The sequence below is a fragment of the Strix uralensis genome, chromosome 1 (assembly GCF_047716275.1).
Source record: "Strix uralensis isolate ZFMK-TIS-50842 chromosome 1, bStrUra1, whole genome shotgun sequence".
NCBI lineage: Eukaryota > Metazoa > Chordata > Aves > Strigiformes > Strigidae > Strix > Strix uralensis.
The window spans coordinates 39,988,735-40,014,372 of NC_133972.1; the positions used below are offsets into that span (position 1 = coordinate 39,988,735).

The 25,638-nt window shown below is 34.6% G+C and overlaps 1 protein-coding gene across 4 annotated transcripts in view; it reads left to right on the forward strand.

The window, feature by feature from the left end:
- DGKB (diacylglycerol kinase beta) overlaps positions 1-25,638 on the forward strand; it is a 356,801-nt gene that overhangs the window by 207,518 nt on the left and 123,645 nt on the right. For all 4 annotated transcript variants that reach the window (XM_074863476.1, XM_074863493.1, XM_074863484.1 and 1 more), the window contains one exon: positions 6,674-6,738. In XM_074863476.1, the coding sequence (XP_074719577.1) occupies positions 6,674-6,738 (65 nt within the window). The remainder of the gene's footprint in view (positions 1-6,673; positions 6,739-25,638) is intronic.

Here is a 25,638-nt window from a genome sequence, read left to right on the forward strand (position 1 = left end):
TCTCCTTTTAGTGACCACATAAACATTCCGCATGGATCTAGAAGAACCCTTCTCTAGTTACAGTAAATTTAGGGTGACCAAATATAAAGGAAGGAAGATGTGCTCAGTAACACAGTGTATCCTCAGCAGAGCTCATCTTACAGGGTGCATGTCCTCTGCACTGTATTGAATCACGGGGCAGAGTTTGTTTTAGTCATCTGGTCTGATAACCTAACTGCCTTATCTCCCAGTCTTCTTTGATGGTCCTTGAATTTGATTAGTGACTTAAAAATATAGATACATTGAAATTTAGTGTCAGTTTCTAGAAACCAAAATAGCTCCTCAAAGGAAGTCCTTGACATACTGGTGTAAAGGCTTGTCTTACAGGACTGGTCCCTACACAGCTGGGACATGTGGTCACCCTGTATGAACTGATTGATAGTAAATTCTGATGAGTAAGTTTGGGTACATGTCCACATGTTATAGATTTATACATAGGCAGAACATAGGGGTAGGTTGTTTTTGGGTTTTTTTCACAAACACATATTTTCCTGCAAAATGGATTCCACTTTGTGTCTGTGTGAAACATTTCTATTGACATATAGTGTCAGAAACTCAATACAGATCTGACTTCAAATGAAAAGGGAGAGGAAATATGCTTACATTTGAAAGCCGGTTCCAAATATTTAGTTAAAAATTTCAGATATACCATCCTCTGGTCTTTTGCCTATCATTTATAAATACTGTGGTTACTGATGTTTCATCCTGGGTTTAGAGATATTACCTGTTTAAATGAGTATTTAAAATATGAACTGTCACTTGACTTAGTAATACATGTTCAGCTGAAATGTATTTAAACATGACCATTAGAGGGCTGGCTGTCAAGAATATCACTGACAAAATGAATAGCATTATCTTGACAGTTTTTATGTTTTTCTTGGAAAACCAGGAACACAAGTTTCTCAAATTTTTCTCAGATTTTTTTCTTAAGAAAGTGAATTATCATTATCTTTTGGTAAGACTGTATCAAAAAGAGCTTCAAAACTCTTCTTGCTCTGATCTTCTCAAGCTATTATCTTTCTCAGATAGTACTAGCTCAGAATATCAGTAGAAAATAAGACAACCATAGTAACATGTGTTTCACCAAAAACTAATGTATTGATGAAATTTTTTTGGAAGATTTCTTACTTTGTCTCTCAGGTTAATGCATGTAATTTAATCAAAAATACCTGGGAGTCAAATATGAAATGACATCTTGATTCAAACAAGACAGGACCTGAAGCTTCTTGAGTACCTTTTTCTAGACTTGGTCACTGAATGGTTCAGTACTAGCCATAGTATTTGCTTATCTGAGACTGTTGATTATTATGGGTGGGAAATATTAAAACACAGGATGTATGTATGATTTTTGCTTTTTGTGTGTATGTGCAGAAAGTGGAATGCATAATCATAAGGATGTTTATCTCTAAAATAACTTCTAGTCTTAAGCCACTACAGCAAACTTTATCTATTTTCAGTGATATTTTTTGTACATCTGTACTATTCCACATTAATAACTGACATGGGCTAACTGATTGTTCAGGTTAGATTTGCATTCTGATCCAAAGATTACAGGTTGCTGAATTATCCCTTAAGCTTCCTAGGCTTGTGGATCCATTAAGCCTTAATTAAAGAAGCATTGTAGAAAAAAATAATCAGACCATTTATATCCAGAGAACATACACATTGGTCATTTGTTTGTTCACCAGCATAAAAATTATTATTTAATGGAAATTTTAATCACAGCAAGCTTATAGATAGACATATATTAAATGCATTAATCTTTCTATAAGGTTATTCACAATGTATAAGGTTACTCTTCTGAAAAGACTGCTTCAGATTGCTTTCCGGTAATGCTAATACCCATTAAAAAGATGAATATATATGTGTGTAAGTCAATCATAAGGTATTAAAGAGGTGTAGCAACTTAAGCTTCTTTTCTTCTTGGCAGGTCACTTTGAGAAATGTCCTAGTTCAATTAAAATATTTTTTCCATTTCCTAGGAGTAGATTCAGATATGTTCTGTCTGTTCTCTATCTTATCTTCACTGTCAGGATTTAAAACAAACCTGAGTGAGATATAAGGGTAGTCCAGCTACTTCAGACTCTGAACAGGTTCAAATTAAAGGTGTATGTATGTGTAAATGTCTGCATGTTCATCACACATACCTCCCAAATATTCAACCTGGACATATAGAAGTACATTTTTTAAGAGTCTGTTTACAATTTTGTAGAAAACTGGGATAAACTGCATTTTGTGTTCTGCAGACACCCATTCCTTCCTCTCTGCTTTCAAATGCTACAGCAGTGAGTGGAAACCATCTAAACTAGAGAGGCATACAAAACAAGGTGTGGGTTTTTTTTCGGATTAGATTGGTGATACTATGGAACAAAAGTTCAGAGAAATTATCATCTAGGCTATTGTCATATATTGCATATGACATGTAAATGACTAAAAATATCATATATCTTAAAGTATTTTAGAATAGTAGTATACAACTCAAATATTCATATAATGTTCTCAGAAACACAAAATTGTCTGATTAGTTATGTAGTTCTGCTTTAAATGGTCTGTATTCAGCATTACTTCACACACCAGCATTGATTTTGATGCAAAAGTGTTCCTTAAAACTATCCATTCTTGGATGCTTTAGTGAAAAATATTACAATGCTTTAGGTATAAAATGAGCTTTGTGACTGAAGCATGGGTGTCATGAAAGGTGCTAGTTTCATACTACAGTGATCCCATAAAACCTTCCTCCTCTTTTCACCTTGCAGCAGGCCTGACAGCTTTGTGTCTGCTCAGATCATTATTAATAATAAAGCTCTTTCAAATTTTAGGTATGTTTGTGTGTATTTATTGTATGTTATTTTTAAAATAGAAAATATTTAGATTCAGGTGTAGTACTGCTAGAAAATTGTACTTCAGTCTGAGATACGTATAAATTAATAGTAATAATAAAAATGAATAAATAATTCCCACAGGTGATATTAATTATAGACCAGTATCTGACTGTCAAATGACCTTTCTAAAAACACCTGTTTGCTTGTTAACTTGCTAGGTAATATCATGAAGCACCTGAGTTTACTGACTCCTGGATTTTCTCTTTAACTTAAGTTTTATTATAAAATACAAAAATCCTTTCTCATATTTTACTAACCATCCACAATATCAGGTACTAGGAAAGGTAAGGATATTAAGGTGACAATATGCAAACAATATTGCACTTACATGTGGATATTGCCCTATTTCTCAGTATAGTTAATTAGGTGATTTTAATATAGTTTGTGAGACAAAAAATAAATTAATTCACCATTGGTCCAACAACAGTTGTATGCTCTAAACAGGTTAGGCTAGATACCTCTTTTTGAAATGGCTGACTGAAGTCTGCTAGAATGAATCCTATTTTAAATGTAGTTGAAACAGCTCAAAATGGAGGACCCTCTGCTATCCTCATCCGGAAATACAAAACTTTTAATGGTTGTTCCTCAGCATTCAAGGATGGTGTCTGGTAATTTCTGCAGCTCTTAGGAGACAAAACTTGCTTTCCTACCCACTCTCAAGTCCTGTTACTTTCAATTCTTCTAGTTGTTTTTCATTCATTTATACTAGTCTGTATGCTACTATCTTAAAAATATAAGATTATAGGCATTTGAAAGACAGAAAACTCGGTGTAGGTTTTGTTGTTTGTTGTTTTTTGTTTTTGTTTTTGTTTTTGTTTTTCTCTTTTTCCCCTAAAGCAAAGGATTATTTTGCTATCATGCAACCAGCATGGGCTGGTTTCAGATTTTCCTGTGGTGTGGAGTTATGTTTGGGAAGAGGTCCTTGTGCTAGGCAATCCAAGGACTCTATGTTAGGTTCAGTTAAGTGTTCAAAAGAGCAGTTGGGCAGTATAAACTGAAGAAAGCCTTAGCAGCTCCCCTGCTTTTGAGCTTATCTGTGTGTAGTTACTACTCTGGTTTACAGTCTCCATTAATAAAAATAGCCTTTCAACAACTACTTTATGAAATTGGTCTGACATATGCCTGTCTTGTGTTGTGCCTGTCAAAATTAGCTTTGTGTATTACTTTTTTTTACCTCTCAACTCATTAAGTTAGTTGATCTGTTTTGGAGTCAGAAAATGTTCAGGCAGGGGAAAATTTTGATCAAATCAACCTTGCATGGAAACAACTGCCTGTTTGCCATCTGCAGTGGGCATTGATCCCTAGCTTGTTTGTGCCTTGCATTTGTTATGCATGAGTAAGCACATTAGCCTTTTCATTTCATTCATTAGACAGTTAGTCCTTGATTAGTGTTTCCTAGTTTCTGTCTAGTATGCTACTACTCCTTTATTCATTTTGTCTTGGGTCTGTCTTTTGCTTCAGTGTATAGAAAATTAACAGTTAACTCCAACAGTAGTCCTTTTATTTCTTTTTCATATAGAACTGGCTAACAAATATACTTTTCTAATGTTGGCACATCTAATGTGGGATAAAGTATGAATGATGGGTCTTTCTAAAGTTAAGAGAGTTATTATTTTAGTTCAGCTGGCAGGCTTTGTTTAGAAGTGTGATGTCTCAGGGTTTACTATCAGCTTTATTTCATCCGTCTCCAAGAACTGTGGGATCACCAGGATACTTGTGGATATTTGCCTTGTAAAATTGCACATAAAAATAAATTTAAAATGATGATGAGTGCAGTTTGAGAATATAGCACTGAAAGTTTCAGATGACAGTTTGAATGACAGGACAGAACAATAAGACATTTTATAACTAACACCAGTCCATTCACTAGCTGTTATTTCCTTGTAGAATGGTAAAATGTTAAATGACAATTCCATTCTTAAAGATAATAGAAAAATAAATAAATAATGATGCATAAAGCAACAAAATATGCACATCTTTATTAACTACATAACCAGATCATAAATAAAAGTGAGTGTTGCAATGGAATCAGTGCATTTAGTGATGCCGCTAACTGGTTTTACAAGTTTTGCCTAAAAATTCTATGCTACATCTTTATGTAGGTAGGGTGTGTGCAAAATATTAAGACTTACATATTGCTTTTTTAGTCATAGTCATAAAAGTTTATTTAAATGTTATCAATCTATCTGAACAATTTTGTCTCAGACATGGTAATAAAGTTCATGCAAACCTTGAAGGCTGGACCAGTCTGTTCTCCAGAGCATGCCCTGCTTAGGATTCCATCAAATAAAAAACTATTTTAGACATAAAGTGTTGCAGCCATCTTTGATGTTAATGGGTACCAATATATATGCATTAAATACTTGCTTGCTTATGTGAGATGTGTATTAATGTTGATTGGTTTAAATAAAAATAAACAAAGTATTTTAGTCATGTTTGGAGTCAGCAAGCATATACAATTTTGTTTTTCCCCCCAAATGCTAATTCTCATTGTTTGAAAATCCTTTAAAATCTTGCTAGATACAGACTTCATACTGAATTTAGTACTTCTCTCAAATTCTTAGTTTTTGTATTTCATAATATTTTAAGTTGATAAACAATGTATTGTTTTTTTTGTATACATGATAGTTGATTATAGTGATAGTTTTATTTGTAGTTTTTGTCAAACTATTTATATGGAAACTGGAATTCAATTAAATTTCTTACTAACTGAACTAACTCTTATATTTATATTCTTATATATGTAGTATTTTAAGACATAATTATAAAAACATGATCCAAATTGATTTCTCTGTGTTTACTATCTCCTGCAAGACTGAAGAGTTGGTAGATTTCATTCTCTCACACCTCATTTAATACATACATTAAAAGATGAAAAAACTTCTTATGTTCTTAATTCCCAGTTTGTAAATTTTAATGATTAGTATGTGAAATAAATATTATATGATCTGGAATGAAGAAAACATTATTTTCATATCTGCAAAGGAGGTACAAAAATGCTGTGGAAACGGATTCTAGCACATCAGTTCCAAATATTCTATTTTCAGCAACTCCCACCACCATAATGACTTTTTTTACAATGTTATACACATGTAAGTATTTCATAGTGCTTTTTCATTTCACATACACATTATTTAAATGTGTTATTAGCATCATTTACTACATTTTAAAATATTTTGAGAAAATCTATTTAATTTCATTAACAAGTCTCTTTTTTATATTAATCCATTTTTTCCCCACGTGATTTCACACTCTGCATAAAGCAAATGGGGCATCTCCTGACATTTATTCCTGTTTTCTACCAAATTTTAGAGAAAGCTATTGAATGGCCACATGCAAATATCAAGCTATAGTCATATAAAGTAACTCTGCTGAGTTGATCACTCATCTTTACTAAAGGAATAGATTTCATAGACTTTGCATAGGACTCCTACAAGAAAGAACTGTATGAATGTTCCTGTTATAAACCCTCACCAGATCTGGATGATATTTGCTATACAGAAGTTGAAGACACTTTCAGTAAATGTAACTATCATGTCTGATTTGTAAAAAGGAATAATGGAAGCTGTAACAAGTGTAATAAATTAGTAAGTTCAGATCTATACCATTCTTGGAACAGTCTACCTGTAAGCTTTCTAAGCTTTGCTCTTGTTGAAAATGACAGTTCACAAGACACCTTACAAACAAGTTTTGGCCTTCTGTTTTGCAGTTTTCCTGTCATGATAGATTTACAGTTTTCTTTTTCCTGTTAGGATGCTTCAATTGCCCACAGATTCCATATCATGAGAGAAAAACATCCGGAGAAGTTCAACAGTAGGTAAGAATCCAAAAATATTTGCATATGAAAAGATTTTTCCATGTTATTAAGGTATGTTCTGTGAGGGGTTAAATTTTGCACATCCTTGAAAATATTGATTCTTAGAAAAGAGAGGAAATTGGTGCATTTTATATTGAGTATATGCTCCCAGACTGCTTGTAGCGTAACTGTTTTATATCTGATATTTCAGCTGAAATGAATAGCATTATAAATAAACTGTTCTCACATGCGAAATGTTTGACTTGTAAGACTAGCATGGACAAGATGATGCATTGTGGTATCTGAGGATCCCTGAATTGACACTTTGCCATTAGGCGCTGAAGAACACTTATTAGACAGCTGCAGATGGTGATCCTTATGTTTCATTCCCACACGCACACTGGTACATTGACAGGGGGCTCTTCCATATATACTCTTAGTAAGGGCAAGTGAATGCCGTTTTACACATAAATGCTTTTATCATTAAACAACTTTGGATATGTAAAAATCTCAGGAATGAGACTTTGCATCTGTTCCTTGTATTGCTTTTTGAATTTGCAACGTTATCTCAGAGCTTTTCTGGATGTTAAAAATGTATTACAACATGTACTGTAAATTCACCTTCTTGCAATATCTGGTTTGTGGAGTAGATAATATTCATAATGCAATGCTTCTGTTGTCTCTTCTTATTTAGGTAATTTAGCACCTAGGTTATGATGGGTAAAAGCAATGTTTCAGAGACTTTAACATTTAAAGGCACACAGGGAGAGGAAAGTAAGATACGAAGTTATGGGGAATAAACGAGGAATATCTAGAAATAATTATTAACACAAATGTTTTGTCATTGTGAACCTACCTATAGACTTTCTTTAGTTTTCCATGGCGGTGACCTGGCAAGTCTTGTGTAGATGCAAATCTTCATAGACCTTGTGATGATAAAATATGCTGTTTGTGCTGTTGTCTTAGAGCTGTACAGAACGATGTTTGAATATGTTTGAATATTATCTAACATCTTGCTGTTTTCATGTTGAAAGTATAAATTTTGCATTTAGCTGTCAGAGATGGGGGCTTTTTTCTTAAATACTCAATCTGTTTAACATCTATGCAATGACATACTGTGAACCCAAGTGTATGTTTCTAAGTTCCGTAGTAAACATTTATTTTCTATGACCTCCTCTTCCTACCTCCAGTGCTTCTCATTCTGAAAGAATTACACTATGAAAAGATCTGAACTCAAATCTAATCTGCGCATCCCAATGTATTATACTCATTCAGCATGACTAGAGATATTGGACATTTAGCAAATGCAGATATTCTAAGGCCCTGAAGATGAAGCTAGTTTATCAGTGGTCTTTCTGCATATTTTCAGCAGTTGGCAATTATAATTTATAAAAAGCTCAGCTAATAACATGAGTTTCAGATCAGATTTCATGTCACAATAAATCATATGCCATTAATAACATCTGCTAGCAGACTCACCTTGAAATTCATCTATATTTTAAGGAACCTGATGTTTCTAACATTATCTTAAGGAAATTAATTACAAAAATATATAGTTCCAGTCCCTACCTTCTTTGGTACTGAGATATTGAAAGAAGTTGGAAAAAGCAATGATTTTCTGCGTACTAAAAGACTATTCAGAAAGATTATGCATTTCTAAAAAAGAATGTAAAGACTTGAGCAAAGTATTGTAAGAGACTGATGTTTTAAAATGTTTCTTCTTTTGTGTAGTGGGGAAAAAAATGTGAATTTCTATTTCTGTTGAATAGAATTTTCCTAATTATGTTAGTTCACAAATAGTTTGTTCCACTAACAGTTATTTGCATGTGGCAACACTCCATAATATGTTGCAGCAGTATTCTTCTGCAGTATATGAAAATAAAACGCTTTTTAAGATGTCTGCTAAACGACAAGACTTAATTCACCAGAGTGTAGAATTTTCTGTGCAATCTAAATGATTTAGCATCAGCAAGTCAAACTCAAGTCACATTCATAGTGGGCTCCATAGTTAATAGCACATACTCATTTGAAACTCCTGCATTTTCACATGTGAATATCTCCTGTGATTTAAAAAACTAATTCTTTTGGGGTTTATGTTAGTTTTCTCTTGTCTGATTTTCCAAGGTTTTGAGCTCCCACAGCTATCATTCAGTTTTGTAAAGCAGGTCCTTGCACTGAGGTTCTACTCTGAAAATGAACATGTAAAAAATTTCCTCAGTGAAGAGAAACTTTAAGTTTATACTGTGTGCAGAGGTCTTTTGAAACTCAAAGGTGTTATATTTCCTTCAGTGAAGTAATTTAGGTTAAGTCTGAGGTTGGAGAATCTTCTGCTTTAAATCCTGGTAATGATCCTTAAATACCTAAGGGCATTCCTTGACACTCTGATCCCAAGTTTCATGTGTAAATAGAGCATACCAGTGGGGAAACTCCTGACATGTTGTACTTGTGTGTGAAAGCAAGATCTTTCAGTACTTGTTTACCTTCTCAAAATGAAGATGAGAGCATATCACAAGGCTTAGAAGGACTTTTTAATGACTGCTAGCCAATATTGTAGAATGCTTTGGAAGTAGGTAACTAATTATTAGGAACTCTGACACATTTTGAAACTATGAAGTGTTCATAGATTTTGGACACAAAGACTTAGTATTACTGACTTTAAAAATAGAAAGAAAGAAATTAAGGTGTGGATTTCTAAACTGCCTAGAGAAGTTTAGACATTTAAGTCTTAGGAAAATCTAAGATTAAGTATGTGTAAATACTCATGAATTAAAAATCCACATTATCTGTTGTTTTTTAAATCTTCAAATGATTTAGCAGCTACCTTGTGACATTTCTTTTCAATGAAGCACCTGTTTCAGTTTCTTATTAAATTGAAATCAAGTCCCTTTGTCAAAAGGGTCTTCTGTGTTCAGAAGCCGTGCCTTAATCACTTAAAAATGTTATACTTGTTAGCTGCAATATGGAATGGCCCCATGTTGTTTTCCAAATAAGGCTCAGCATAAATATGGAACGGTGATTTAAAAATATTCATTACTTGTTCCTAAAAATGGATCTGCAGGAGAAGAATTTTTCTTCTGGTGATGGTCAAATAGAAAAGAATGGAAGCAAGAACACAGTAGCATCCCCACCTCTGTCTAAAGAATGAATCCTAATATACCATTTTAAGTAATCATATCTTATGATCATTAGCACACATTATCAGAAATCAGTACTGACACTGCATTAAGATTTAAATGTGTTCATAAAACCCAGAATCTCAGCTGTCACATTACCCACTCTACAGGTCTGAAGAGCTGAGAACCCTGTGCTTGAGAAAGCTGGGTTCACTTCCCAGCATCTCCTGCTTTAAGAGTAGGGTCAGATTTTTCTGATTTCTATGTGAAAGGCTTGAGTTAACCTCAAGGGGGAGAAAACTTGCAAAAGACAGCATTTCAAGTAACGGTATCATTAACTTAGGACACAATGTTGAAATAATTATTCAGTTAGGCCCAAAAGCCCTACAGAGAGATCTGTGTAAACATCATAGACTTGATACTGGGAATAACAGATGTATGAGTTATGTGACTGGAATATACACAGGGAAACAAAGAATACATCAAACATAAAATAATTCAAGTTGATACTAACTATTCTAAAATAATATTCAGTTAAATTAGGCATGCTAATTTGACTCTCTGGCACCCCATAGCATAAAAGATGTTTCTTAGTCTCAGTAAACTAAAGTAAGATTTATAAATTGCATTTACTGTCTTAAGTACATCGTCTTACAGATTTTCAATCATCAATATATTTTCCTTTTTTATAAAGAAGAAATCCTAAAGCAGAAAAAGTTTCTGTTCCTAATAAGTCGATTTGTGTCATGTTCCTGACCATGTACTTTTGAGATTCCCTCTCAACTTGCTTAATTATGCTTTTATTTTGTGCCAATATCTATGCACTTAATCTCTAAGGAAATTTTTAAGTAATAGAAAGTACTGATTTACTTTGTGCAAGTGATCTCCAGGAGAATAAGTGTTCTTTTAATGAATATGAGTGAAGGAAATTGTGCTTTTGTTTTGACCTACATGTTATGTGACACTGGTTTAATCTGAAAAGGCCACAGAAAGAAGAGGTGGGTGAAATGGCAGGTAAATGAATCTTTAGCAAGTTCTTCCATGTGTCCCACCTTGAGTACTGCACTATACAAGGTAGTTATCATAGTATCATATCTTGACTGACTAAAAAAGAAAGAAAAAAATCCTGTCATGCAAACACTGTTGCTGTATTCAAAATCTTTATCATAAAAGATTTCTAATCCAGTCTGGCAGCAAAGAAACCACAACACAGTTACTCATCTTGAATATTGGAGATTCCTCACATCACTTGCCGTTGAAAGACAGTACTAGCTCCAGTTTGGTGATGGAGATTAAAAAAAAGATCAGTGTAAACCTTCTCCTTTTCTTTGCATAAAGCAACCTCAGTTTAAAAGCAAAATCATTTGTCATGGAGTGAATAAAATGTTCCATTCTCGGATGTGCTTAGACTTTGTTTTAAAGTTGACTTATGTTAGCTTAACTGCATATTTGCAGTGAATATATTAATTATCAACACAGTATTCCTAACTTGAATTGCAGACATTTCAATCTCTTTCCTTCAACCTCTCCTCCCTTTCTGGTTGTGACTGAGCTGAAAACGCTTGAAAAGAAGACACTGGCCCCACAGAGAGACCAGATTGCAGACATCTGTTACCTGTCCCATTGAACCCACAGGTTTCTTTTCATAAAAGTATAAGACTCCAGGGAACAATACCTCTGAACTCAGGCAGTATTACTGCAACTGTAGTCATCAGAAGAAGCAATGCAAGGTGAAAATATTTGTGATAGAGTGTGAAATATTTTCACATGAGCAAGAGATGCCTTGTAGTTAACCAACCTACTCTGCCTAGCTCTTGGTTAGCACGTTTATAGACAGAAAAAAAAAAAAGCATGTTCTTTTGTCAGACTTCTAGTAGCTCATCTTTAGAAAAAATGTCTGAAGTGTATAATGCTGCTTGAGTTTACTGAGCTGAGACAAAAAAAAGATAGTTGGAGTATAATGCTGAATTAGCCTAACTATGTCTGTTGTCTACAGAGCAAATAGACAGCCGTCTGCATCTACAGTACCTGCACCTCTCTCTGATACAAGATTTCATATTTTTATCATTTCTCTAGAAAGTGTTAATGGGCTAAGGCCCTCTGCTTGAGAGACTTCTTACTCTCAAACATTATTCTGTAGTGGCTATCTGGGAGGCTGGTGTGGTTGGCGAACTTTAGGTTCAGACGCATGCAGACTAGAAGCAGTGTGCTGTATAAAATATATTTTAAGTAGGTGTCCCTGCGTCCTGAGCATCCCCTGTTATTTGAAAGTACATCTCTGAAAGCAGAGCGTTGTATCAGACCCTAAGCAGAGCAGTGAATTTATGTTTGTATTCTCAGGGTCCTCAGCTGTCAGGTTCTCTACTGCAGGACTAATATGGGGTCAGGTTTTGTACTGTTATAATGGTAACGGCTATCTGTTTATTGGGCACTTCCATTGGGGGGGCTTGTTGTGAAACACCTGCCATTCTGCACTTTTAAAAACAAACAGCTGAAATATATACTGTTAATATTGACAAGATATGGGAATGTTTTTTCCTTTAAGGAAAGTTATGTGTTTTAAAGATAAGTAATGATACTCAGTTGTTAAAGAAACAGTTGCTTTAGAAATTGTCAAGTAAAATGTATAGCCATGTTAAAGGGCAAAAATCATTGCATTGTCTAGGAGAAAGGATTGTTTAACATGGTGCACAATCATATAGAGGGATTGGCCCATCATGCATTGTGCAAGTAACAAACTGTTGATTCACAACAGGTCTATCCATATGCCAAGGTCAATAAAATCTAATTTTCTTCAACTGATGTCAGGCTGGTAAAGGAATTTATTACAGATGATGTTTCATTACTCAGAGTAGGTCATTGAACCTTTTCTATGGATTGAAGTGCCTGTTGGATGTTCTACACATTCTCTAATTAATTAAAACTACTGCCTTTTAGTACAACATGTTAAAGGCAAACTTAGGTACAGGGGAATTAAATCTTGGTCTCTTCCACTGTTTAGACACACCATTTGAAATAACAATAACACAATGATAGAAAAAGGTTTCTGACTACTTTCATTTGTAGTAAATTCACATGTGAAGGGAGTCTATAGCAGATATGTGAAACACTGTAACAAAACTAGTTACTAAACTACAGCTTGCTATTTATTTCTTACTGATAAAGTAAGGTCAAGTATTTCTATACAAATGAATAAGGTTATTTTCCCTGATTTTCATGAGCACACATTAAATAAAATGCTTTGTAATACAATTGTTTTTTAACAAATATTGCTTGCTTTTTTTGGAGGGGAGGTTATAATCAGAACTAGTGAATACTAACAATGTATATTTGCAGCTGATTTTCAAACTTCATTTTGGGTCAATTAATCTTCAAATCTCAGAAGTAAATGGCAAATCTTTACATAAGTTTCATGTGGATATATTTCATGTTTATAAACAGTTAAGCAGCAGCCATTTCTAATATATATCTCAAAACCAACAAAACCTTCTTTCAAAATCCAGTCAAGGTTGCTAAGTGGCCACAGCGCACTTACATATAATATTATTGACAATATCCAAGCCATTAAAAGCAATGAAATGAATTGTTAAGGAATAAATTTTACACTTCCTATTTAATAAACATAAACACATTATTCTTTAGTACACAGAAATTAAAATTTAATCACAACGTGAAAACCTTTACTCTGAACTGTAGGTGCTTTATGGGGCTTTTTAAAAATCCTTTAATTCCAGTAATTAAGCCCCTATTTTTAGAGAATGTTGTTATCCAGGCATATACTACAGTACCCATAGATAATGAGGAGAGCTCAAATACTCTTTTAGTACAGCATAGACTGACGTGATATACAACATGTGCTTTTACTTGAGTTGTGCTTTAAGTCACAAGAAATTGCGTCCTAGATTTGCTTCAGATCCAGAATCTTACAACTAATATACCCAGGCTTCCAACTCTCCACTCTGAAATTGCAAATTAGTTTGTGTCACATTAGAGACCTAGGTAATTGGAAAAAAAAAATTAAAATACTTTAGCCAATCCTGCTAACACTATTTTAGTACTACTGTTCAAAATTCATTTTTAATAGATTACCTGAAAAGTAATCCTTTCAATCAATATGCCAGCTCCTGATTAAATAACCTATAGTTCTTATATTTGCTAATTATATAACTGAAATTATTTTAAGTACTTAATGTATCTAATAAAGAGCCTGTGTCGCCATCTCTATCAGTTCAGATAACATTTTCCTTTTTATTCTTTATTCTGTTTGAATGTAGTTTGCCTGGCTCATGTCTATGTATTTTCACGTAAATAATCAGACTGCTTTCTGATCTGATTTCAGGTCTCTTATTTTTATTGCAATGGGTTACATAGTCCTTTCTAAGAAATGTGCAAAGCTAGAAGCATTTCCAAACTTACAGTATATAGCAAAGTAGAATTTCTATATCTTACAAAATAAGATCAATCTTGTGCATATCCCTCAGGTAAAGTTCTTACTGACTTCTGATGTATATCTTCATTTTATTAACATAGGATATATACTTCCAAAGAAAATATTTTTAAACTACTGGGGTTTTAATAACATAGAGCAATTCATATAACGCATTTGTATGAAAATTGTATGATAGAAACAGTTGTATGATAGTACCTATAACTGCATTGTTGCTAACATAACCTTCAGAATAATTTTGGGTTTTAGTTTTACTTGTAAATTAATAACTACTGCTCTTTTTATTTCACCTGATAAGAACATAAGTATATAATCAAAACTGAGAAGTATTAATCTTAGTATTGAATCTGTTTAGCATTGATGTACCCAAATTATATTTTCTATTTTTATTTTTATATTTAATTGTATTTTCTTTTTATACATATTATTTATTTTTATATTTTGTGTTATATACTTCTAGCTAAAATACTGATTTTTTCAGTATCTTTGTGTATGTATGTGTGTGTGTGTGTTTGTGAAATTGCTACACATTTTTAAATAGATTATCAGAAAAAAGTACAAAATAAAAAACAGCCAGAGAAATATATTGGCTGACTTAGTGATTTAAAGGGAGTGGCTGTTGCTTATTTTGATATGTGACACTACTACTATTCAAGCCAAATTTAGCTAAAAGATAAAAGTAGTTTAAAGTGATATTGCCTGCCTTTTTCCCTCACCGCACTTCATAGTCTGCCTAAGAGGAGATCTGATGTGTTTTGGGAATAGTGTTTTGGTCATTTTGAGACTAAATCATGTAATTTCTTATGTTCTTGCCCTTCCTAAAACAGGCTTACTCATATTAGGATATTTCCGTGTACTAGCATGGCACTGAAAGAGTACCTCCCTGGCTTCACTTGTAACTATATTGATGAATGATTGGGAACTATTGATCTACATCTGCTTCTGAAGTAGAACATTAACAGATGTTCATTTGCTATCTCACCAATGCTCAAGGCGCTAGTATTCCGCTTTCAACTTTTTCCTTTGTCAGACAGAGAAATTATGGGAATTTAAAAAATGTTGCTAACCTGCTCCAACAAAAATTTTTCATGTTAATTTGGGACTCTACTCTGCACTTCAAAAAGTACACATTGTATGCATGTTACCTGTCTCTGCTGAGTTCTCTCTGATACTCAGTTCTGGTCTGCGTAAAAGGGTTCTGATCAACAAGGTGTGTGGCAGATTGTTGGGTAAAGGATCAGAATACCCACCTCTTCCAGCTCAGAAGGCCCAGGAATACTCTTTGAAGAAACTGTCAAGACAGATACAAGACAAACAAACATGTGAGGAACAATATAATTTTGTTATTGTTTCTCAAAGTTTTAATGAACAGCTATTGCAGAATTCTGAATTCATTTACTGATCAGTGATTGTGAGGATGAGCTGAATGCTTGTGGTATGTTCATATGTCATGGCATAAAATGGATCACAATAGAAAAAGCAGAAAATCATTGGACATAAAAACTGTTACCTAGTAATTGGAATTTGTTAAGCTTGGAAAGTTTTCAAATTATATCCAGTTTCAATCCCTGAAAGTGTGCCTAGATGTTGCAACAATTAATATTTCCTTAGGTTAAGAAATTAATACAGTATTTTAACATCATATTCAATTTAAATTGTTTTCCTGATGTGCCTAAAATTCAGGACCAGGTTATCATTTGAATCCATGTGACATAGGTAGATATGGTAAAAGCTGCCTAGGATTTTGATTTAGTAGTCAGAGGAAGAGGCCGTCTGTTAGATTTGCCATTTTTTGTTCAAATTAGACTTAGGGAACAGCTGCAAGTAATATGGTTTCATGGTTCTTGAGAACCTTTCAGTTATGCTGTTTTTTAATAAAGATTTGTCCATATGAGGAACAGTGAGGTCTGTTAACCTTTCTTGCAGCATGCTATTTCTGAGCCAATTATGAAGATGTCTAAAGGCATCGAATGCTCTTTGGAACAGTAACTTGTGATTTGGGAATATAATGGCCAACTGAAAAACTTTCTCTGTGGTTAGAATATTTGTGCTCACAATATATTAAAAACAAGGGCAGCATTGATTTTTTTATGAGCTAAAATACTTCTTGGATTTTTTTTCTGTTAGTTATGATGATATATTAATAACTATAGTAGCAGAGGTAGCAGAAGATTCTTAAGTGATTTGGATTTTGATAGTAAAGCCTTGAAGGCTGTGTTAAACTGTCAATCTAGTTCTTTATCAAGATTTTGTTGATGTTCAAAGAAAGAAAAAAAGTGTGTTAATCAAAGAAATATGTTCTTCTTGCTGCTACAAGGCAGCTGACAACTCACTCTGAATGAAATCTTCAATATGTTTAGCTGCTTTGATTTCATGGAGAATTGCAGTGTAAATGTTCTGTGAAAGTGATTTGGGAACATAAATTTAATTGTCAAATTGTTGTGGACTTTTAAACCTGAGTGGATTGACCTAAGTAGGGCTTGTGCCTCAAAAAAACCTTGCAGTAGCAAAGCTGCCCAGCAGCCATGCCACTGCACCCATGGGACCATTTTTATACTGGCTTCATAGTGAGGGCAGTCAGCCAGGAAGAGGGAGATCGGGGTTCAGTTCCCCCTTCTGACAAGGAGCAATCAGATACACTCTCTTACTTGGAAAGTGTTTTAATGACTAAAGAACAAAATAGCAGCTGGACTACAATGCAAATACAAATGCCTATGGCAGAAATGCAGAAAACAAGCAAGCAGTTGGGAATTTGACTCTCTCAGCTTGTTGCCAGGCTGTTATCCTTGTGAAGAGGCATTTTTGTATTATTGAAGGTCTGGTGAAAGACTTAAGTTTTTAATTATGTTGCTTAAATTACTAACAATATTTATTCACTGCATTATTCACACAAGCAAAATAAATATCATGAAAACTGGACACACCTGCTACAAAGGTGATAGTTAATGCATAGTATACTAGTATCTGCATACCAGAATGAGAGATTCTCAACTGCCTTTGTTAAATCTCGAAGAGAGCACAGACACTAATCTAGTGTTTGCAATCTGACATATTTCATAAGTGCACATAGTAGTCTTCTGTCTACCAAAGCTCCTTTGACATCACCTACAATGCCCAAAGACACTAAAATTGTAGGATAAGGATATATAGGCATGATTTAGAACAGTCCCTGTTGGAGAGACATATTAGTCAGACACAGCAAGCACTGCCAAAGAGTTACAGAAAGAAGATGCCTGTCAAGGCTACCCTGAACCTTCTCTGACTCTGCCAGTTTTTCAAAATTATTCATGGACAGTCACAGCTGACCTGCGTAGTGCAGGTCTACTTCTAAGCTGGATGGCACTACAAGGTCTGTGTGGAGCACAAGACCGCATGTTCTTCTGAGGTTTAGAGTAGATTTAGACTGCCACAAGCACAAGGCAATACCACTATGGCTTTCTTCCTTGTACTTCCAGAGCCATCTCAGTTAGCACTAGCTCTGCAATCCTGGAAGCATGCTCCATTACAAAGTGGAGACCGGCTGAAGTATGGGTTAAAATGTGCAGTGGTTGAGTACTGTATCACAAGCTAGTGGTCACTAGTCTGCCACATTATACCAACTTATTGATCCTTACCAAATATTTTTTAGCTGTCTCAAGTGAAGGAAGTCTTTGAGATTGAATTTTAACTTATGAATTTGTTCTTGCTAAAAGGCACATTCTTGTTTTGCCTACTTTTTCCTTTCTCTGGCATGTTATGACTTCTCTTGGTTTTCTGTCTGCTTTTTACTCCTTTTTTCCTTGCCTTTCTTGACTTTACTTTGTTCCTTAACCTTATAAAATAATCAAGGATACAGATTTCAACAAAACTATACTCTTGGTTAAGAAGGATTTAAATTTTTATTATAAAGCTAATTTAAGAGCTGCTTAATGCTCATGGTTTAGTGTTTTAATAAAAAGGGAAACGGAGAAGCTGACAGAGCAAGAGGGAAGTGCTTTTCAGCCATGTCTCTTACTTGAAGTCTTAAATGTTGCTTTGTTTGGTCTATTTATTATTTTTTCGGAAGTCTTTGTTATATAATGTCTACGTTTTTCATAACACTTCTCTTCTCTATGAAATTATAGGAAGGTGTACAGCTGCATGTGGTGTACATTTCTACCAGAATACTCTTTGACAATATAAAGTTATGTAATCAAACCATAAATATGCCCATTTAGTGCCCTGAACTGGTAGCACTCTAAAACCTGTAGCCTGGAAGAGGACATATTCAGTTTCTGTGCCAGGATTTTGGCATTACAGTGCGAAGTCTGAGAGTGCTTCTAGGGATGCAGTCTTTTTTTTGAAGCATATAGAAATGGAAGCCCAATGTGTCCTGTAAAAAATGAGAAAGTGACATTAAAGTTTAGACAAGAGTTCCTTCCTCACCAAAGTCTGCTCAGAAGTATGAGGCCAGATATCAATACCACTGCAGACTAAATAATTGCTGTCCTATTTTTCTAGAATTAATCACTTTTATGCTTTTTTGAGAGCGCTCTGAAATACCTAACTGTGAATAGTATCTTGATCTGTTCTCCAAGAATTTAGATTTGGGAATAAGCCCACACCTGTTGGAAAAACATTAGTTCTAATAGGTCAGCCAGTGTTTCACTGAAATCCTGATCTATCTGAGCTTTTATATTTTTCACCTTTTATTACAAGGCCTACTTTTGATCTTCACATTTATAAGTTAAAAAATGCAGAGAGGTAGAGTTTATAAAAAAAACCATTGACTTTATGATTTGTTACATTAACTCAAGTACTGTCTTGTACATTAAAATTAAGTAACCTTCCAATATTTCAGACTAATTGTCTTATTTTACAGACTACTGGTAATGTCCCTTGTGTAATAATACAGAATTTTGGACATTTTTGATGGCTGGATATACCTTACCCACAAGCCACAGGAGGTGAACATTTAACTGTATCTTTATAGTTCTTTAATTTATGAAATTCTGGATTGCCTATAAGGGCAAAGTATCTTGCTTTCTGGAAGGAGGAAAAAATATGTAGCTAGTAAAGTTTCCTCAGATGATAGTGCAGGTCAGGAAATAGTTTCCCTGCTGTGAGAACATTTTTCCTATTTAAAGTGAAAGCTAATCTGGATTAAAAAATCAGAACCTGCCTCAGTGATAGAAAGAGAGCTTTGCCTCTCCCACAATTGCTGCTATCCTAAGAGCTTCAGTGCTTACTTTGGAATGATAGAGTCACAGCTTCAACACCCTGATAAAGACTCACCTTCCCTCTGTGCTGCTTGAGTGAAGTACAGGTTGCCTTATGAGAGAAGGCTTGGGGTTTTATTTGTTTGTTAAATGGTGAATGTTTATTTATATGAAGTAGAGCACGTGGACAGCTTGAAACTGGTGGATACAGTATAGGTCCACCCAAGGGGCTTCATTCTGCTGTCCTGATGCCAGGGTGAAAACTCCAGAAGGTAACATCATTGAAAACTATGGCTAGAACTGCAAAGGTAAGAGCACTTGCCTGAGGTGTTAGAGATTAAGTTCAAACCTTTGGTGCAAATACGATGTACACAAACTATGTCACCTAAATCCCAGGTGATGTACACTGATTCACCAGAGATAGTTAATAAGGGGTAGCTAAGTATGGTTTTATATGTAGCTTTAAGCTGATACTCCATCTGTTAGCTAACAACTCTTTCTACATGAAAGTTCCATTAAAATTGGCTTCATTTTATGTAGCTTTTGGTTTCACTGAATAACGTAACCTAATCAGTGATAGCTAAAAATAATCCAGGTTAGCTCTACATGAAAGTCATAATATGTATCCTGAGAGGGGGAAAAAAAAAAAAACCAAAGGCCACAACCTGCACCATAGTTTTTTACTGCAAGGACCAGTGAAATAAAATCTTTAGTTACTGGTGAGCCCAATACGATTTCTTCATTACAGGGCAGACAAGTATGACCCTGTACTTGCTTACAAGCTGGATTCCTGGTATGTGTTCACAAACTGTGACATTCTGCAATTACTGTACAGAAAGCCTTTGAAGATTTGGAGGTGAAATTTTGGTCTTGGGTAGAATGATATTTTACATAATGATGTATTTCTATCAAAATTTCCACTTTTCATGCATAGGTCAGGCTAAAGATTTGTTCCACGGACATCTTTGGCAACTCTTCAGATTACGCTTGGGTTGGTTTTGTCTTCTAGGTTGAAATATAGAATGTGAATTGTCTATTTTACAGAAAAAAGGATAAACATAGAGAGCTGTCACTTTTGTCCCCACAGCTTATGATTTAGATCAAAAAATGGAAAAAAAAATTGCATTATCTACTTCGGATTTAATATACACTTTCTACATTGGAAACTAGTGAAAATAGTCTAAATGTTTGCTAAATTATAACTCACAGTAATAAAAAACGCACATAGAACATATTTGTTTCTTACAGTTTTAGAAACAGTTGATATCCTCATTTGTACTTCATAATCCACCACAGTGAAGGCTTAATAGACCATTAAAGAAACGGTGGGAAGTTAATTTTAATATGTAATGGTGTGAGGGGTTTTATTTTTTCCTTAATACAATGAAGCTTCTAACAATTTTATTTGCAAAGAAGATGATTATTTAATAAAGTGACAAACTGTCCCACTGATAGGATACATTAATTTTCTTCTAAAGCTGTTCCTTGTACTCCATAAGAAGGTGATAATTAGGTTTGCAGATTAGAATAACATAATCAGACCACTTGTGTGGATGCTTGTTAAAATATATTTTCCTCTTCATATAAGCCTCATAATAATTAAAAACTGTTTAAAAAGAGAACCATTCTTTTTCAGCATGGACTTTTTAAATAAATCCTAATAATATATCAAGTTATTCTTAAGATAATTCAACTTTTTAAAAGGTTAATATTTGAAAAAGAATATGGGAAGTGATTAACTGATGAGTTTAAGTATTAGCATTAGGTTTTGCAGGAACACCTACAGTATAAAACAGTGCTCATTCATATCCTGATTTAATTTCTTCCACTGTCACTCCTGATTGTTCCATTTAATCTTTCTTAAGTCACATAAAATTATCTTGTATGTGTAAATTAACAATCATTTTCTAATTCCACTGCAAACTTGAAGCACTGTCAGAGAAAAAAAAAAGATATTGGCAGTGATTAATTGTCTATTTTAAACAAAACTAAATGCGGTTACTGTTGAGGTAGAGCGCACACAGACTGGGTTTTTTGGTGATTCTAGACTCAAATAAAGGCAATAGAAAAATAACAATGAACGTGAAATGGATGGTTCACATCTAAACAATAGGGTCTTGTGTCTATGACATTGGATCAGTGCAATATCCACTGACCTTAAATTTTAAAACACTGAAGCCAATTTCCTTTGCTTGGGAGTCATGCAGTATTAAATGCTTCTTACAAACGAACTTCCTGGCCTAAGCCCAAGGTGGGAAGTGTGCAAACTAAGATCATTTAAAGTGGCTTTAAGTGTTCCAATTCCATCACCTTTAATAAGATTGACAATTTTTTTTTTTTTTTTTATAGTTCAGTGAAGTCTTATTCTTGGGAAGAAAGGAAGGGGATTGTTTATTATTTTGTTTCTGTTTAAAACAGATGTGAAAATAATCTAATACTAAAGAAGAAAAACTTTTCACAAATATATCTTGGTACTTCAGTGTGTTGCAAACTTTCAAGGTCTGAGATGTTTCATTACAGCAGTTACGATCAGTGTGTTGATAAAGGAGGGCTGATTTAAACACTAGAAGAACGGCATGTTCTGGCTAGAAGTGATTTCAATTTCAAATAACTGAATGCAGAAAAAAAAAAAAGTGTTACATTAGCAGGGATTCACTGAGTTATTAAATATTGCAATCATCTAATTTGTACATACGTTCCTGTAAGCCCTACTTTGTGTGCACAGTTCCATATATATATTTGATATACCAGCTTAATCAAATTCAGGTTGCAGTGCGGACATTTTTCATGGACAAGTGAAAAATAATCAGTTTCTTTTTATTACCATTATGGAAGAAGTGGAGGAATATTTTTTGTAGTGTGCTAAATATACATACTGAAAAGGACAAATGTTCAGTCATTTACAGAAGGGCATGCAATACTGACTGATTTAACAGCACTAGATTAATATTATATACTCAGTCATGAAGGGATTTATAAAATATATTTTTAATATCGTTAAGTCTTTTTTTTTTAATCATCCTTGGATATTAACCAAATTTTCTTATCATTTAAAGTAAATCATATGACGAAAGATTACCCTGTGCTCTTGCCCAGAAATTGATCAATAATGGCTCTATAAGCCTATAGGTCAGTAATTTAGAAACAATTGACCACAGTTTTCCCTTTCTAAATAGACCATTCACAACAATCATCGTGGTAAATAGCTACTTTGAATGGCATTTTGTGTAACATTTAATTCTATATATTTTTGGTTGGACAAGACATGCTTATAAGGCATGCAAAAAAAAGGCATTTTTAAAAATATCTCTGAACTGCATAATTCCTCAGGGTAGCAGTCATTTGCTGAAAGCCCTTTGTTCATTTTGAGGGAGAAGGTAATACAGGCAGGGTGTTCTAGGGATAAGTTTTCAGCCTTGGTGTCCTGAATCCAAAGCCTGATGAGGTGTATGCCAAGCTTTCCACTTAGAACTTTTGGCTTTTTTAAGTGTGCAAGCAGCGTAAGGACAGCAGGAGTATCCTGTCAAATCCTGTCTAATGGATTCTGAACACAGGTCACCTGCAAAATACCGTAACTGAAACGTTACTGGAGAAGCATGACCATAGAATCATAGAATCATTTAGAAAAGACCTTAAAGATCACTGAGTGCAACTGTTAACTTAGCAGTGCCAAGTCCACCACTGAAACATGTCCCTAAGTGCCACTTCTACGCATCTTTTAAATATCTCCAGGGATGATGACTCAGCTGCTTCCCTGGGCAACCTGTTCCAATGCTTGACAACCCTTTCGGGGAAGAAATTTTTCCTAATATCCAATCTAAACCTCCCGTGATGCAACTTGAAGCCATTTCCTCTCATCCTATCACTTGTTACTTGGGAGAAGAAACTGACACCCACCTTGCTACAACCTCCCTTCAGGTAGTTGTAGGTAGCGACAACGTCTCCCCTGAGTCTCCTTTTCTCCAGACTGAACAACCCAAGTTCCTTCAGTGGCTCCTTATAAGACTTGTGCTCTAGACCCTTCACCAGCTTAGTTGTCCTTCTCTGGATGTGCTCCAGCACCTCCATGTCTTTACTGTAGTGACGGACCCAAGACTGGTCTCCCATCAACTTGCAGGCTGCAAGCCTTTCTATATATAGTAATCTCTCCACAATTTAAAAGAAGGACCCATAGGTGCAAGCAAGTGAAGAAATCCTGTTACAGCTATGTGTAGAACTGCCTGTACTGGCCTTCGTTACAGAGGAAATACTGGCATGTTGCAAGTAAATGGTTTATAGAGACCCAGCTTCAACTCCAAAGCATTTCTGGGCAGTAGGAAATTGAAAGAGAAAATGCTTACGGATCCATGGTGTCCTGCCCCATCTCTAGTTTTAATGTTGCCTTTAGAGGCCAGGCTTTGTCTTTCAAATAATAATTTGTGCTTAAACACTCTAGAAATCATTTCAAAATTACTAAGGAAGAGATAATTTAAATTTCAATGATATTTGCATCATTAGCTCTATGTGTATTATAATTTCTCTCTCACAGCCCATGAATATGTAAGACTTAGATGAGGTCTTCAAGGATAGTGAAACAGGTATATAAAGATGTAAATGATTTTCCGGGGAGTCCAAGACTGAAATGATGTCCTCTGAAATTCAGCCCAAGGCATGACTATCAAAGGATATTTCATCCTTTTTATGTATGCTAGAAACACATGCACTAGTGAGAAATGTGATTAATTTTAGAAAAGAGTTGTTGAAATAGAAATATATAATGAGCATTCTCCCTTGTCCCCCTTTGCAACAAACTTACTAACTTTTGCAGCGTTTCCTCCATTGATTACATTGCTATCCTGAGTCTTCGTCTTGCCACAGAGGGCAGGCAGAGTGTGCTTTCCTAAATGGAAAAATATTAAGCATTAGCAAAATTATTGAGAGACTTTAAATGTTAAAAATGTCTTAGAGAGTAATAAAGGTTAGAAAGTTTAGCAGGTCACCACATCTTTTTCTTATTACTCAGATGTTAAAGCATTCAAGTGTTAACCTTTTGAAAAGGCAAAAAAAAAAAAACAGAGGCCAGATGATTGGGAGATACTTAATTATCTGTTTCTTTAAGGAAGGCATAGTCAGATCCAACCTCATTCAGCTGCCAACACTTGCATAAAGCTGCTGGAGAGAGCTCCTGTGAATACCCAATTGCATGGCCCTAATTTGAGATAAAATAATGCATCTAACCATACTGTTATCTATAATTGATGGGCACTTATGAGTGTAATTCATTGAAATCTCACCTCTGGCCCAACCTCTGCCACTCCAGGAAGCAAGATTCATAGCACTTTTCTTTCTGTTTTTATCCAAATCATTGTGTGAGCTTTATAGGGGGTGTAAGCAGTACATTGTACACAATAAACATATAGAAGTAGCCTAGCATGAAGTAGATCCTTTTAATAACAGAGTCTGCATTTGTTTGTTTTCTTTTTCCTTCTTTAAGAATATATATATAGAAAAAGAAATCACTTTGTTTGGTCCCCTGCTAAGACTAAGCTTTTCTTCGAATGTCATCCATTTTCTAGAACTGTAAAAAATTGAAGAGCTTTGCCCTTTTGACCTGCTAATACATCTCAGTCACAGTTCACTGAGAAGCTGTGACAACATACACACTGATAACAAGGCAGACTGTTACATCCCCATTTTTTTAGTCTTGCCTATATCAGCATTACTGTGACACAACTCATCAGATTTGGAATAATGTAATTAAATTATGAGATTTCACATAATTAAATTAGTCACCTATGAATACATCCAAAGAGATCTTTTCGTGTTGCTAATCTGGATTTTTCATTCCTTTTTGTGTATAACAAATTATTTAATCTGTGAATTATTGGATGATTGCATACAATATTATTTCTAGATTAAATAAGTTTCCTCTCTCATTTGTAGAGGCCAACAAATGTTGTGATATACCAGTGTGATTCCCTATACCATGTTCTTCTACCTCAGGTTTGCAGTCTAGAGGCCCAAAAAGCAGCATCAGTGCCATGGTTCTCTTGTACAAAGGTATATGTATGAACCAGGCCCAAGAAAAGATCATATATACTATGTGCCATTTGGTCTTTTCATGGGTCCATGAAGTTCAGAGGGAACAAGCATGTGGGTAGTGGTTCAGCTGGCTGCAGTCACTAATCAGAGGTCTTTTAGAGTT